General features: G+C 41.6%; 1 protein-coding gene across 1 annotated transcript in view; it reads right to left on the reverse strand.

Annotated features, from left to right (window-relative positions):
- LOC131705040 (uncharacterized) overlaps positions 1–15,212 on the reverse strand; it is a 52,735-nt gene that overhangs the window by 11,345 nt on the left and 26,178 nt on the right. The window contains exons 2-7 of the mRNA XM_059007063.1: positions 8,272–8,317; positions 7,724–7,906; positions 5,037–5,248; positions 1,822–1,856; positions 1,546–1,584; positions 399–437 (exon numbers count right to left, since the gene is read on the reverse strand). Coding sequence (XP_058863046.1) covers positions 399–437; positions 1,546–1,584; positions 1,822–1,856; positions 5,037–5,248; positions 7,724–7,906; positions 8,272–8,302 — 539 coding nt within the window. The 5' untranslated portion in view covers positions 8,303–8,317. The remainder of the gene's footprint in view (positions 1–398; positions 438–1,545; positions 1,585–1,821; positions 1,857–5,036; positions 5,249–7,723; positions 7,907–8,271; positions 8,318–15,212) is intronic.

Here is a 15,212-nt window from a genome sequence, read left to right on the forward strand (position 1 = left end):
CACGAGAATTGTTATGTTCAGAGCCTCACAACTCTGAAACTAGACTTTGTGTTCATAAACTTCGTATGCTGTTTCTTCTTAATAAAACTCTAAAAAGACAACCAGAGAGGTTTCATGTTTCATCCCAGTCTGCACTCACAGGTCAGCAGAGCAGCAGCAGCATTAAGGGCTATTCATAGTCCAGGATGTGCAACCTACTCACAGAACAATCGAAAAATAATTGGTGCGCGTCTTGATGTGTGAGGCGCAAGGTGTAGACGCGTGCATTAAATCATGAAGTTGAAAATTTTTAACTTTTTACTTCCATTTCTGTAGGGAGAAATGGAAGTATATACACGACAGATATGTTAAAAATAAGAAAAAAGAAAGTGCATCTGTATGTCAGCTAGATTACGCACCTGTTCCAGAAGTCTCTGAGTCCCAGGTTGGGCCACCAGCTAGGAAGAAGAGAAAGAGTTTAGATCCTGTGGAAGAAGCTTTGCTAGACAAGCTAAAAAAATATAGATACATCAAAAGAAAAAAACGAGTATGAATCTTTTGCAAAATTATATTATTTGGTGTGTTGGGTATAATATTGTTACCATAAAGGACTGAGAACTATTGCTGCTCTAGGGTGCTGTGACTCTACTTGGAGCAGTATCTGCTGTAATATTGAATTGTGGTTTGTCACACTTGAAAAAAAAATATTGTAATTCTTGCTCTTATTGTATGACTTGTATTGTAACACTTGAATGTATTTGCTTGCGATTGTAAGTCGCCCTGGATAAGGGCGTCTGCTAAGAAATAAATAAATAAATAAATAAATAAATAAATAAATAAATAAGGCCAGGGCCTTTCAGCTCGCTAAGCTTATGGTCCCCTGGAGCACAAGTCTCTAGTGGTGCACATATAGAATAGGGATCTGTATGACTGTGGTTCCCTGGAACACCAGTATCGGATGGGGTAGATATGTTTAACAGATAGGATTGGACATACTTAGCTGGGAGCAGCTAAAGTGAGAGGATTGACAGGACAAAGCAGGAGAAAAGCAAGTACCCTGTTAAGATGAACCAGATGTTCTAGAATGACTGGTCAGTCTCCAGAGTCTCATGTGCAAGGGGGGTTTCTTTAGGATCTGTATAAAAAGGGGGTTTCTTTGTCTGTAATCCACGAGAATTGTTATGTTCAGAGCCTCACAACTCTGAAACTAGACTTTGTGTTCATAAACTTCGTATGCTGTTTCTTCTTAATAAAACTCTAAAAAGACAACCAGAGAGGTTTCATGTTTCATCCCAGTCTGCACTCACAGGTCAGCAGAGCAGCAGCAGCATTAAGGGCTATTCATAGTCCAGGATGTGCAACCTACTCACAGAACAATCGAAAAATAATTGGTGCGCGTCTTGATGTGTGAGGCGCAAGGTGTAGACGCGTGCATTAAATCATGAAGTTGAAAATTTTTAACTTTTTACTTCCATTTCTGTAGGGAGAAATGGAAGTATATACACGACAGATATGTTAAAAATAAGAAAAAAGAAAGTGCATCTGTATGTCAGCTAGATTACGCACCTGTTCCAGAAGTCTCTGAGTCCCAGGTTGGGCCACCAGCTAGGAAGAAGAGAAAGAGTTTAGATCCTGTGGAAGAAGCTTTGCTAGACAAGCTAAAAAAATATAGATACATCAAAAGAAAAAAACGAGTATGAATCTTTTGCAAAATTATATTATTTGGTGTGTTGGGTATAATATTGTTACCATAAAGGACTGGGCACTATTGCTGCTGTAGGGTGCTGTGACTCTACTTGGAGCAGTATTAGTAAAGCTCAAGTGAAACCCAAAGGTACTTACCCTGAGAAGAGGCCGGGGAACCTGCTGGCCGTGTCCTTGTAAAGGAAACAAAAAAGGGGAAAAGTTGAGTGTTTTAACAAAAATGAAGACCATGGGATATTACATGGGAAAAGGGTAGCATTGATATGAAATGCTAGAGCTCTATTTTGGTAAAGACTGTCCAATGTTTTCTGCAGTGTTTTAAAAGTTAAGTTTCATTTTCTTTTGAGTGGCAGCTTCTCGTAATGTTGGCTGCATGGCTGAGGGCTGAGTGCGGTCATGAGAAGGAACGTGTGCACGCGTGTGTCTGCCCTGGTATTTAGACTTGCAGGGGTGTGTGCCCATTGATGGACAGGAATAGGACTGGGAACTACTGCTGCTGTAAGGGTGCTGTGACTACTAGAGTTTTTTTTTCCTCTTACAGGCCAGTTTGAATGCATGATCTATGCATTTATTTATTTAGTCATTTATTAATTTTATTTTTTGGTTCTGTTTTGTTTTCATCTGTTTTGCCTGTAAACAGTTTTGACTGTCCCTTGCTTTTAAACCACCAGCTGTGGTCATGAGGAGCTCTCTCTATTTTGTGAAGATTTTTTTCAAATAAATAAAAACAGCTTTTGGACTTTTATTGTGTGAGAACTTCTCTTCAGTCTTCAACACCATCAGGACACTTCCTTTAGCCTGCTGATCCTTAACTATACAGGATAACATCCACTAACTTACAGAAGTTTTCACAGAAACATATTGTACATTTCATCTTGAGAATTACAATTATATTACTTGATATTCTACATTAGATGTGTTCTATTTCCAGTGTAGTATTCATCACCTTGATTGAGTGAGTCACTGCAGCTCAGTTACAGAGAAGATCTACATACTGTAGCACTAGTGTCTGATTAGCATGTTACAGAAAAGCAGACAGAATCTGTGCACATTACCTTGTACAACAGCCAGCCAGATCACATGAAAGTAGTCAATAAAAGAAATGTCACTCTGCTTTCTGTCTGGCGTTTAAACAGGACCTTTGTGACTGCTGATGAGCATTATATATATATATACACACACACACACACAAAGTATATATATATATATACACACACACACACAGTATATATATATATATATACACACACACACACAGTATATATATATATATACACACACACACACAGTATATATATATATATATATATATATATATATATATAGTGCATTGCAGACCCCTGACCAATTCTCTCATATTACTGAATTACAAATGGTACATTGAAATTTCATTTTCGTTTTGAAATTGGTTTTCTGTTGGGAAATATTAAGAAAAATAAAAAACTGAAATATTTTTATATATATATATATATATATATATATATATATATATATATATATATATATATATATATATATATATACAGTGCCTTGCGAAAGTATTCGGCCCCCTTGAACTTTGAGACCTTTTGCCACATTTCAGGCTTCAAACATAAAGATATGAAACTGTAATTTTTTGTGAAGAATCAACAACAACTGGGACACAATCATGAAGTGGAACGAAATTTATTGGATATTTCAAACTTTTTTAACAAATAAAAAACTGAAAAATTGGGCGTGCAAAATTATTCAGCCCCTTTACTTTCAGTGCAGCAAACTCTCTCCAGAAGTTCAGTGAGGATCTCTGAATGATCCAATGTTGACCTAAATGACTTATGATGATAAATAGAATCCACCTGTGTGTAATCAAGTCTCCGTATAAATGCACCTGCACTGTGATAGTCTCAGAGGTCCGTTTAAAGCGCAGAGAGCATCATGAAGAACAAGGAACACACCAGGCAGGTCTGAGATACTGTTGTGGAGAAGTTTAAAGCCGGATTTGGATACAAAAAGATTTCCCAAGCTTTAAACATCCCAAGGAGCACTGTGCAAGCGATAATATTGAAATGGAAGGAGTATCAGACCAATGCAAATCTACCAAGACCTGGCCGTCCCTCTAAACTTTCAGCTCATACAAGGAGAAGACTGATCAGAGATGCAGCCAAGAGGCCCATGATCACTCTGGATGAACTGCAGAGATCTACAGCTGAGGTGGGAGACTCTGTCCATAGGACAACAATCAGTCGTATACTGCACAAATCTGGCCTTTATGGAAGAGTGGCAAGAAGAAAGCCATTTCTTAAAGATATCCATAAAAAGTGTTGTTTACAGTTTGCCACAAGCCACCTGGGAGACACACCAAACATGTGGAAGAAGGTGCTCTGGTCAGATGAAACCAAAATCGAACTTTTTGGCAACAATGCAAAACGTTATGTTTGGCGTAAAAGCAACACAGCTCATCACCCTGAACACACCATCCCCACTGTCAAACATGGTGGTGGCAGCATCATGGTTTGGGCCTGCTTTTCTTCAGCAGGGACAGGGAAGATGGTTAAAATTGATGGGAAGATGGATGGAGCCAAATACAGGACCATTCTGGAAGAAAACCTGATGGAGTCTGCAGAAGACCTGAGACTGGGACGGAGATTTGTCTTCCAACAAGACAATGATCCAAAACATAAAGCAAAATCTACAATGGAATGGTTCACAAATAAACATATCCAGGTGTTAGAATGGCCAAGTCAAAGTCCAGACCTGAATCCAATCGAGAATCTGTGGAAAGAACTGAAAACTGCTGTTCACAAATGCTCTCCATCCAACCTCACTGAGCTCGAGCTGTTTTGCAAGGAGGAATGGGCAAAAATTTCAGTCTCTCGATGTGCAAAACTGATAGAGACATACCCCAAGCAACTTACAGCTGTAATCACAGCAAAAGGTGGCGCTACAAAGTATTAACTTAAGGGGGCTGAATAATTTTGCACGCCCAATTTCTCAGTTTTTTATTTGTTAAAAAAGTTTGAAATATCCAATAAATTTCGTTCCACTTCATGATTGTGTCCCACTTGTTGTTGATTCTTCACAAAAAATTACAGTTTCATATCTTTATGTTTGAAGCCTGAAATGTGGCAAAAGGTCGCAAAGTTCAAGGGGGCCGAATACTTTCGCAAGGCACTGTATATAATTTTATTTCCCAGCCTCCTGAGCCCCTTTCCGATTACCTTTGTATCTAAACTCACCTAACCAAAGATAGAATAAGCAGATCAGACAATGTAAGGTCTGTTGCAGGCAGCTAGAACAGCAGAGCAGCTCCTAAACACAGACCAATCAAACAATAAAAGAATGACATTATATTTGAAGCTTCTTACTGTTTGCACCTTTTTTATTAAGTGAACAAGCTTCTTCACAGACTTCTCGTTTTCCTCACAGTCACACAGTTGTTGCCCACAGTTATTTTCAAACCAGTAGCATACAACGATGGGTAACTCATCAGGGATCTCCAAGGGCCGGGTTCTGGAGTAGAGATCACTGGAGTCTGGTTTGTCATATGGTGTTAATTTCCTAAATACAACCACAGCATCATAGGAATCTTAAAAACAAAACAAAACAGAACTTGTTTTTAGTTTAAAAAATGTACAACCCATCCACGTTTTCTACAGTCAGCACTCACATATCCGACCCTATAACACTTTGACTTCAGTGACAGATAAACGAGTGTGAAGCATATCTGATTATTTCATCTGATTTGACATGTATGTAGGTGAGCACGTTGTAACCACAACCCCCTGCCCTGCACACATACACACACACATTCCATACGGAAGGAAAAAATATGTCTTGGGTTTGAGGAACTGTACAGGGAGACGTATACTGTAGCGTTTTATTTTCTTTGGCACTGTTGTCGTTTTCTTTGTTTTTCTTATATCTGACATAACACATGAGATGGCTCATGATGATGGTGGATCGTTCATGGAAGATTTGATTCAGCAGGGTCAAGGCAGGATATTTACAGCAATCTGTCTCAAATCTTTAACTATCTGAAGACGGTCCCCCTGTTAGTTTTATTCTTCATCAGGAGGGGTCTTTCATTGATTCTGTCATTGAAATTTGTTAAATTTGATACAAATGTCAAATACATAACTGAATGGACTGTGTTTTAAAATACAGTAAGTATTTCGATGTACTGTAGTTGGTTCTCTTGGTACAGTACTATATTTTAAACAGAAGTATTTGAATTCAAAACAATATGATTCTGAACATATCACTTGCCAAAAGAGACGACATGTGGACTGTAATACAGTACATACTTTTAAATCCAGTATGTATTGTAGCAGTATATAAAATTCCCCATTAGCGACCCAACAGTAAAATCAAATTAAAATACCCATACACAGAACTGCGTAAAACATAAAAGGCAATGCAATTTAGCAAAAGATTCAAAGAAACACCAGTTTCCAGAACTAAAACAGTATCCAAAGTCAGTATTCAAAATTGCAGAATATAGTGCTTGATAAGTCCCTAATGTCACAGTTCACTTGCAAATGAAAATGCACATTAAGATCACAGATTTAAAAAAAGAAAATGCATCACAGTATCTAAAACTAATGATTAACTTTTACATTACAGTCGCTGGTCTCGTTTGCTTTGTTTTGATTGCATTTTCATCAGGTGAAACTGGAGGAAATTCACAATAAAGACAAAAAAAACCGCGGGCTGTGATGGATAATTAATTAATTGTAACACTGAAGAGATGGGCTTTGGATCAGAAAACTGGTGACGGAGTTGGAAATCGTGTGTGATGGGAAAGTACATTAATTTGTTACACATTTTATATATATATTATATATATATATATATACACACACACACACACACACAGTATTTATATATATATATATATATATATATATATTGATTTTATTCTTAATACAAGGGCAGTAAAACGTGACACGTGTATCTGCGTAATGGATCTCCGAGTGCTGACTGAATTATTATTATTATTTGTTTATTTAGCAGACGCCTTTATTCAAGGCGACTTACAGAGACTAGGGTGTGTGAACTGTGCATCAGCTGCAGAGTCACTTACAACTACGTCTCACCCGAAAGACGGAGCACAAGGAGGTTAAATGACTTGCTCAGGGTCACACACTGAGTGAGTGGCTGAGGTGGGATTTGAACCAGGGACCTCCTACTTACAAACCCTTTTCTTTAACCACTGGACCACACCGCCTCCTCATGACATATTTTTCCTGCCAGGCACTCCTTGCTGATTTGTGGTGTCAAGTTTAAATATGTACAATCTGCAGGTTAGGTTTACTGTTAAAAGTTTAGCCATTCACTGGGTGTTTAAAGTAACCCAGAAAGCATTATCTTTCTGTTTATCTTCTTTCAACGTTGGTACTAAAGGCGAGCTCTGCTTTGAAAGGACTTGCACACACAGCGTAGTTCATCAAAGAGGAAGGCTACCCACCACCAGACATGGATCTATATTGTATGCCAGAAAGTTTCACTGTATTACAAGCCCCACAGAAATCCTGTTTTTTATTGATGGTAGAGGTAGACACATACAGTAAAGCAAGGTTTATTTAAATTACAGGTACGAGTATTTAATTTTATTTTTTAAAAGCTCTGTACCAGCATAGTGTATGATGAAGCAAATAAAGTAGTTTTATATCAATCCAGGTGCAGTATCTAACTTGGGTATTTCATTTAATATAGGATTTATTTATTGTGCCTTGATAATTTCTAGTGTATTGAAGTCCATCTCAGTACCAGCTCAACAGTGGCACCAGCCAGATTTAATTGAATTTACATTTTCGCTGCAGGGGGAGGTTGGGTCATTTAAAGTGGCTGTATAAACGAGTGTTCAGTTGCTTCCTCTTTCTTGCAATAATTTGTCAATAAGAGGCAATAACAAGGATTTGAAAGCCTTGGATATCAAGCTTTAAAAAAATGTAATATATTAGATTCTCATTCATTTTCAGTTCAGCTATGTGACAGGTATGGTCATGTATGTTGCAGCATTATTAAAGAGATGTTCAATAAACATGACTAATATACTTACTGATATTTCCAGCACTATTCAGTGCACTCTTAATGTCATGAAAAACCCGGGTAACTTCATGAACATACAGAAAAGACAGCTTCGGAATGTCAATACAAACTGATACTTTATATCTTCCTCTTTCTTCAATCTTCCTTGTAAATTGTTTACAGATCTCTGTATTTTGTCCTCCATGTTCATACACTAAAATTCAGAAACAAAAAGAAATATAGCTGATTGATATACATTTACAACAGTTTCTTACAGCACAGCCAATTTCCTGTCCACACCTTTCCTCTTAATAATTGTAATAACTTTCCTTATTACTATTATGTTCAGCCAGGGAGATGTATATTGGTCAATTACCTACGTCCTCAGAATTGACTCTTGTTTTTTTTATTATTATATCTCCAGGATGTTTCTATTTCTGAGTCAGCTCTCCATCTGCCCTTGAATTTGGGCTTGATTCTGACCAGACAAGAAGGGTACATTTACAGAGCTGAATCCAGCTACTCCAAAAACACACTCAATATATTTTTATTTTATGAAGTACATATAAATGACATTACCTTTAAACGGTCTGGTTTGAACCCATGCCATTTTATTCCTCCTCTCCTATAAAGAAAAAAACACAAACTTTGCATTTACCCTCAATGCTAATCTTGAAGAATATATTGAAAAGAATGGTAGTTCCTCGTACAAGTTAGAAAAACGTGTTTAAAACTACCGAGAGTCTCTATACAGCTCCAGGAGTTTTGCTGTTTTCACTGTGTTGCAGCAGCAAAACTAAATCAGTTAGAATTACCATCTGTACCACTACCAAAATTCTGAAACTTTCTTACATCATATGTGAAGAAAAACGTAAATACCTCTTATACACAATAAGATATAAGTCATCAAACTAAGGTAAAATTGTTATTCTCCTTCTTCCTCTTCCATCTACTTTTTAAGGATGTGTAGCAACTTTTCAAACAGGAAAGCTAAACAACTGGACATCTACCAGTCATGTGATTCCACATGTTGGTCAACGGCAAAATAAACCAGGGAATGCAAGCAGTTTGATATCCACACCATTTATATTAAACAAATTATTTATGTTTTAAAACAGCACATATCACAAGAAAAAAGAAAAAAAATACTGTGGTTTGAACTTGCAACATGACATTTTTGAAGAACACATGGGCTTAGCCCGCTGCGCCACTGCACAGTTGTCAAAATGTGGTAATTTTTTAAGCTTGCATCCATGCCTGACCAGCTTTCGCTGAAAACCTGAAAGAGCTGATTGATTCTTGACATTTACTATTTCCTGTTTGAAAATATCCAGTTTCCTGTTTGTTTGGTAGATACCATAGAATAGCATGTAGCTTCCTTGTCTAAAACTCTGATCTCTGATAAATTGTAGTTCCTCGTTTAATTAAAAATAAATAAAAGGAATCATTTATTTGTTAGAAATAAATAAATCCATCCATCCATCCATTATTATTAACCACTTACTCCTTTACAGGGTCGCGGTGAGCCGGAGCCTAACCCGGCATACACAGGGTGGAAGGCTAGACTACACCCTGGACGGGACGCCAGCCCATCGCAGAGAAATAAATAAATGATTTAAACAAATGCATAGAGGAATAAATACATTCAGAAATAAATATTTTTAAATAAATGTGGAAATGAATACATGTTTATATTATAAATGTATAAATTAATTAACAAATAGCAAGCTAGAAAACTACATGTCATATTAATTGATTTGGCTGATGCATTTATGCGCAGCAATTGACATTTATATACCTATATAAAAAGTACAAGTTTCATGTAAATATATACGAGATAATTCCTCGTACGTTAGAAAAACTTGTCGGAAACTGCCGAGATTTAGTTATACAACGAGACACTAGTGATCCTTCACTTACAGCCTCTGTGGAGTTGTGGTTAGAGCACTGTGCTTCTTACTGGAGGGGTGTGAGTTCAATCACAGGTGGGGGACACATTGCTACTTTACCTAGATTGGTCCAGTACAAAAAAAAAAAAAAAAAAAAACTCAAGTGTATAAATGAGTAAATGTATGTAAATAAAAATAACGTCACAATTGTAAATTGGCCTGGATAAATTAGTTATCTAATTGAATGCGAAGACACTTTATCATTATTATTGTTTGGCACTGAAAAAATGTGTACATTTCAAACTTTGCATATGATTTGTATCAAATTAGCTTTATACAGAGCTTATTTGTATCCGAATATCTCATAGGGTGCTCAAAGCAACCCACGAAAACATATGAGTCGATGGGGCTGACGGACCACCCTGTACTAGTGTATGAACGATCCTTAAGAGTGTAGAAAATATAAACCATGTTCACAGCGCTGTATGGTGCAGAACCGTAGAACTGTATAAGAACAATAACCGCAGACAGGTAGACAGACACACACACACACACGGATGATGTTTCATACATTTTTATATGGCACAAATGCAGCTCCACAATCGGGAATAATATATATATATATATATATATATATATATATATATATATATATATATATATATATATATATATATATATATACACAGTACCAGTCAAAAGTTTGAGTACACTTGCTGGAAACTAGGTTTTTTTCATAATTGACAATGTTTTACGTCATATAGTTTCTGTAAATACTTTAAAATGAAAACACATGTTACAATATACAAAACAAAACAGAAGGAGTATCAAAACAATGTTCAAGAAAATTGAAAATTGTCTCTAAATCTTGGATTCCTCAAAATAGCCACCCTTTGCCTTAATAACAGCCTCACAAACACGAGGCATTCGGTTAACAAGTTTCAGCAGGAAATCACCCGACATGTCTTTCCAGCTCTTCTGCAGCAATTCCCAGAGATGTAGGGCACTTGTGGGTAGCTTTGCTTTGACTCTTCTGTCCAGTTTGTCCCATACAAGTTCTATGGGATTGAGGTCTGGAGACTGGGCAGGCCAGGTCATTAGATTGAGTTGTCCTTCACTTTCCTTATTCACCAGATAGTTCTTGCACAACTTTGAGGTGTGTTTCAGGTCATTATCTTGCTGAAGAATGAAGGACTGCCCAACTAGCCGTAATCCTGATGGAATGGCATGCCTCTGAAGTATGCTATGATAGCCATGCTGGTTGAGCTTGCCATGGAATTGGTAAAGATCACCAACTCTGTCAACAGCAAAGCAACCCCAGACCACGACACTGCCTCCTCCATGCTTGACAGTGGCAACCACACATGCAGAACTCATGCGCTCACCCTCTCTGCGTCTTACAAATACTCGGCAGTTGGACCCAAATATTTCAAATTTTGACTCATCGGTCCATAAGACCGACTTCCACTCCTCAAACGTCCAGTTTCTGTGTTTTTTGGCCCAGGCAAGTCTCTTCCTCTTATTCTGCACTCTTAACAATGGTTTCTTTGCAGCAATTCTTCCAGTTAGGCCAGCTTCACGCAATCTCCTCTGAACAGTTGATGTTGAAACATCTGTACTTCTAGTAGCATTTAGCTGAGCTTGTATTTCAGGGGCAGTTAATCGCCGGTTTCGCAGACTTGTGACTCGAATGAACTTGTTCTCTGATTCTGAGGTCACCCATAGAACTGTACACAACACATTTAATCTAAACCCCTTGAAAGCCATTGTGGCAATGTGCCCCGCCCCTGTGTGCTTATTATGTGTTGTATGTTGCGTGCGTGTGTTAATGTTGGTGTATAGTCATTGGTACACGGGATATAAACGAGTCTGTGTTTCACGTGTATTTAAAAAGTGTAGATTTGTATTTAGGCACGAGGAGAGCACAAATCACTTCACGTGCTGGTTAAATGTAATATGTGAGCACGGGGTTGCACGTAATGAATTCATGTGCTGGGATTCAAGTGAATAATTAATTAGTAATTGAATCCCAGCACAACAGTATTTATAGAGACACGTAGCACTCAGTCGGGGTTGGGTGTTCGAGAGTGGAGAACGGGTGAGGAGAAGGAGGAAAGTAAAGGAAAGTAAAGTGAAATCTAAAAGTGTTTGTACTCACCGTGTTTGTTTGTCTCTCCGTGCACCGTTTGTTAAGTGTTTAGTACGTTTTGTTTGTCTGTTTATTTTGGCGCAAGTGCCGTGTCCTGTTTTGTGTTTAAAACCTTTTATTTTCTGTTCTGTTGATTAAATCCTGAGCGCGATCAAGCGCCCAGCTTCACCAAACCACATCTCTGTCTGTTTATTTCCTGCTTCTGGTCTGACGCCACCCACTCCGGCCGTCTTTGTGACACGTGGTGTCCTGCGTGGGATCGACAGCGCCTCCAGGACTCAGGCCAGAGCAGGAACCGCATTTTTTGGATTAAAAAAAAAAATAGTAAAGCGAGGATGGGAAGAAAGAGCTGCAAGAAGCAGCAGCAGCAACAACAACAGCTGCAGCCCTCATCCTGCATGCCGGGCTGGGAGGAGGACAGCCACAACGGGGCAGTAGCCACCCCTCTACCCCCACTGGCACCGGGTTCCCCACCGTCCCGGGAAATATGGGACTGGCTGGTGCACCCCGAGGGGAACTTCGCCAGTGACCTCCCCTGGGTTATTCACGCACTGCAGATGCGAGATGGGAAACGATGGGAGGACTGGGAGCAACAACACAACCCGGCATCCGTTCGTGACCTCACCATGGTGGTGCTGGGGTACCTAGCTGCAGACATGGGAGGGATGCCTTCCAGTGAGCAAGAGGGAGAGGAGCAGTCGCTGCCCTCTCCAGTACCTGAGTGGGAGGAGCCTGAGCGTCCACAGCCCAAGCGGGAGGAGCCTGAGCGTCCACAGCCCAAGCGGGAGGAGCCTGAGCGTCCACAGCCCAAGCGGGAGGAGCCTGAGCGTCCACAGCCCAAGCGGGAGGAGCCTGAGCGTCCACAGCCCAAGCGGGAGGAGCCTGAGCGTCCACAGCCCAAAAGGGAGGAGTCGGTGCGTCCACAGCCCAAAAAGGAGGAGGTCGGGGATGATGGCTGGGAGGTTTTTTTAAAGAACCTCGCGGCAGAGTTATGCCCTGGCTGTGGGGCTTATGGGCACACGTTAGCCATATGCCCCACCCAGTATGAAGAGGAGCGTCCAGCGCCCAGACGGGGGGGACCGCGAGCGTCCAGCGCCCAGACGGGGGGGACCGCGAGCGTCCAGCGCCCAGACGGGGGGGACCGCGAGCGTCCAGCGCCCAGACGGGGGGGACCACGAGCGTCCAACGCCCAGACGGGGGGACCGCGGGAATCCGAAGCCTGAGAGGCAGCTGTTCCCACCTTCACCAGCAGAGCAAGAATGCCTGCTGGTTTCCCCAGCACAACCAGCAGAGGAAGAATGCCTGCTGGTTTCCCCAGCACAACCAGCAGAGGAAGAATGCCTGCTGGTTTCCCCAGCACAACCAGCAGAGGAAGAATGCCTGCTGGTTTTCCCTTCAGAGGCAGAGCCGCACCAGTCCCCTGCAATAGGGGCGGAGCCGCACCAGTCCCCTGCAAGAGAGGCAGAGCAGCACCAGTCCCCTGGAAAAGGGGGAGACTACACGCTGCTCCCACCTCCATCGGCAGGAGACTACACACTGCTCCCACCTTCACCGGCAGGAGCAGAGCAGCCGGAGCTGCCTCTGCCTCCACCACCTACACCGGCAGGAGCAGAGCAGCCGGAGCTGCCTCTGCCTCCGCCACCTACACCGGCAGGAGCAGAGCAGCAGGAGCTGCCTCTGCCTCAGCCACCTCCACCGAAAGGAGCAGAGCAGCAGGAGCTGCCTCTGCCTTCGCCACCACCACCGCCAGGAGCAGAGGAGCAGGAGCTGCCTCTGCCACTTCCAGGAGCAGAGGAGCAGGAGCTGCCTCTGCCTCTGCCTCCGCCACTGCCAGAAGCAGAACAGCAGGAGCTGTCTCTGCTTGCCGTACCTCCACCACAGGGAGTACGGTGGCCGGAGCCCCAGAAAGGGGAGCTGTCGGCCACGAAGAAGGGGGAGGAGGTCTTGAGACCACCAACCCCAGCAGCAGTTTCGCTGCCGGAGATCGTGGGGGAGGTCAGGAGACCTGCTCCCACTGCAGCAGTTTCGCTGCCGGAGATCGTGGGGGAGGTCCGGAGACCTGCTCCCACTGCAGCAGTTTCGCTGCCGGAGATCGTGGGGGAGGTCCGGAGACCTGCTCCCACTGCAGCACTTGTGCTGCAGAAGAGACTGTGGCCGGAGCCCCGGAAGAGGGAGCTGCCGGCTACGAAGAAGAGGGGAGGTCAGGAGACCATCCCCCAAGCAGCCTTTCCGCTGCCAGGACTGCCCCGGCTGAAGGAGTCAGTCTGGGAGCTGTCAGCACGTCTGCTGACAGCATGGCCAGTAGCAGCCTGGCTACTGGCAACATTGCCACCTGTGGGCCCCTGGAAGCCTCCCTTCCCAGCCCGAGACTTTGGCCTGGACTGCTGGATTTTTAAGGGGGGAGGTGGCCGTTGAGGCCATGTGTGCTGCGCACAAGGGGGGGTATATGTGGCAATGTGCCCCGCCCCTGTGTGCTTATTATGTGTTGTATGTTGCGTGCGTGTGTTAATGTTGGTGTATAGTCATTGGTACACGGGATATAAACGGGTCTGTGTTTCACGTGTATTTAAAAAGTGTAGATTTGTATTTAGGCACGAGGAGAGCACAAATCACTTCACGTGCTGGTTAAATGTAATATGTGAGCACGGGGTTGCACGTAATGAATTCACGTGCTGGGATTCAAGTGAATAATTAATTAGTAATTGAATCCCAGCACAACAGTATATATAGAGACACGTAGCACTCAGTCGGGGTTGGGTGTTCGAGAGTGGAGAACGGGTGAGGAGAAGGAGGAAAGTAAAGGAAAGTAAAGTGAAATCTAAAAGTGTTTGTACTCACCGTGTTTGTTTGTCTCTCCGTGCACCGTTTGTTAAGTGTTTAGTACGTTTTGTTTGTCTGTTTATTTTGGCGCAAGTGCCGTGTCCTGTTTTGTGTTTAAAACCTTTTATTTTCTGTTCTGTTGATTAAATCCTGAGCGCGATCACGCGCCCAGCTTCACCAAACCACATCTCTGTCTGTTTATTTCCTGCATCTTGTCTGACGCCACCCACTCCGGCCGTCTTTGTGACAGCCATATACTTAGTGACCCAAATCAGCTTTTAGAAATCACTTTGCGACCTTATTTCGCCCCTTTTGTAAATCATGCTGTAAGTGTGATACTGGAACTCACTTTAACAGTAGACAAGCATGCGTTTTTCTGTCCAATGAGCCGTCAGAACGTTTTAAAAAAATAAATAAATAACCCTCCCACTCAGTTTTAGTGCTTTGCTCTATTACGCGGTTCAGTGACTAACTTTCTGTTTAAACAATCACTGCTTGTGTTTCAATAAAACAAATCAATAAAACACAACCTTCCAGAGAATACAATTTTATTTTGCATGGATGTAAAATCCTTGTACCCAAGTGTCCCTCATAAAGAAACTTTAGAAGCTTGTCAAAAAGCACTAGATAATAGACTAGATAAATCAATGCCTACAGCAGAG

This window comes from Acipenser ruthenus, chromosome 34, assembly GCF_902713425.1.
Source record: "Acipenser ruthenus chromosome 34, fAciRut3.2 maternal haplotype, whole genome shotgun sequence".
Lineage (NCBI taxonomy): Eukaryota > Metazoa > Chordata > Actinopteri > Acipenseriformes > Acipenseridae > Acipenser > Acipenser ruthenus.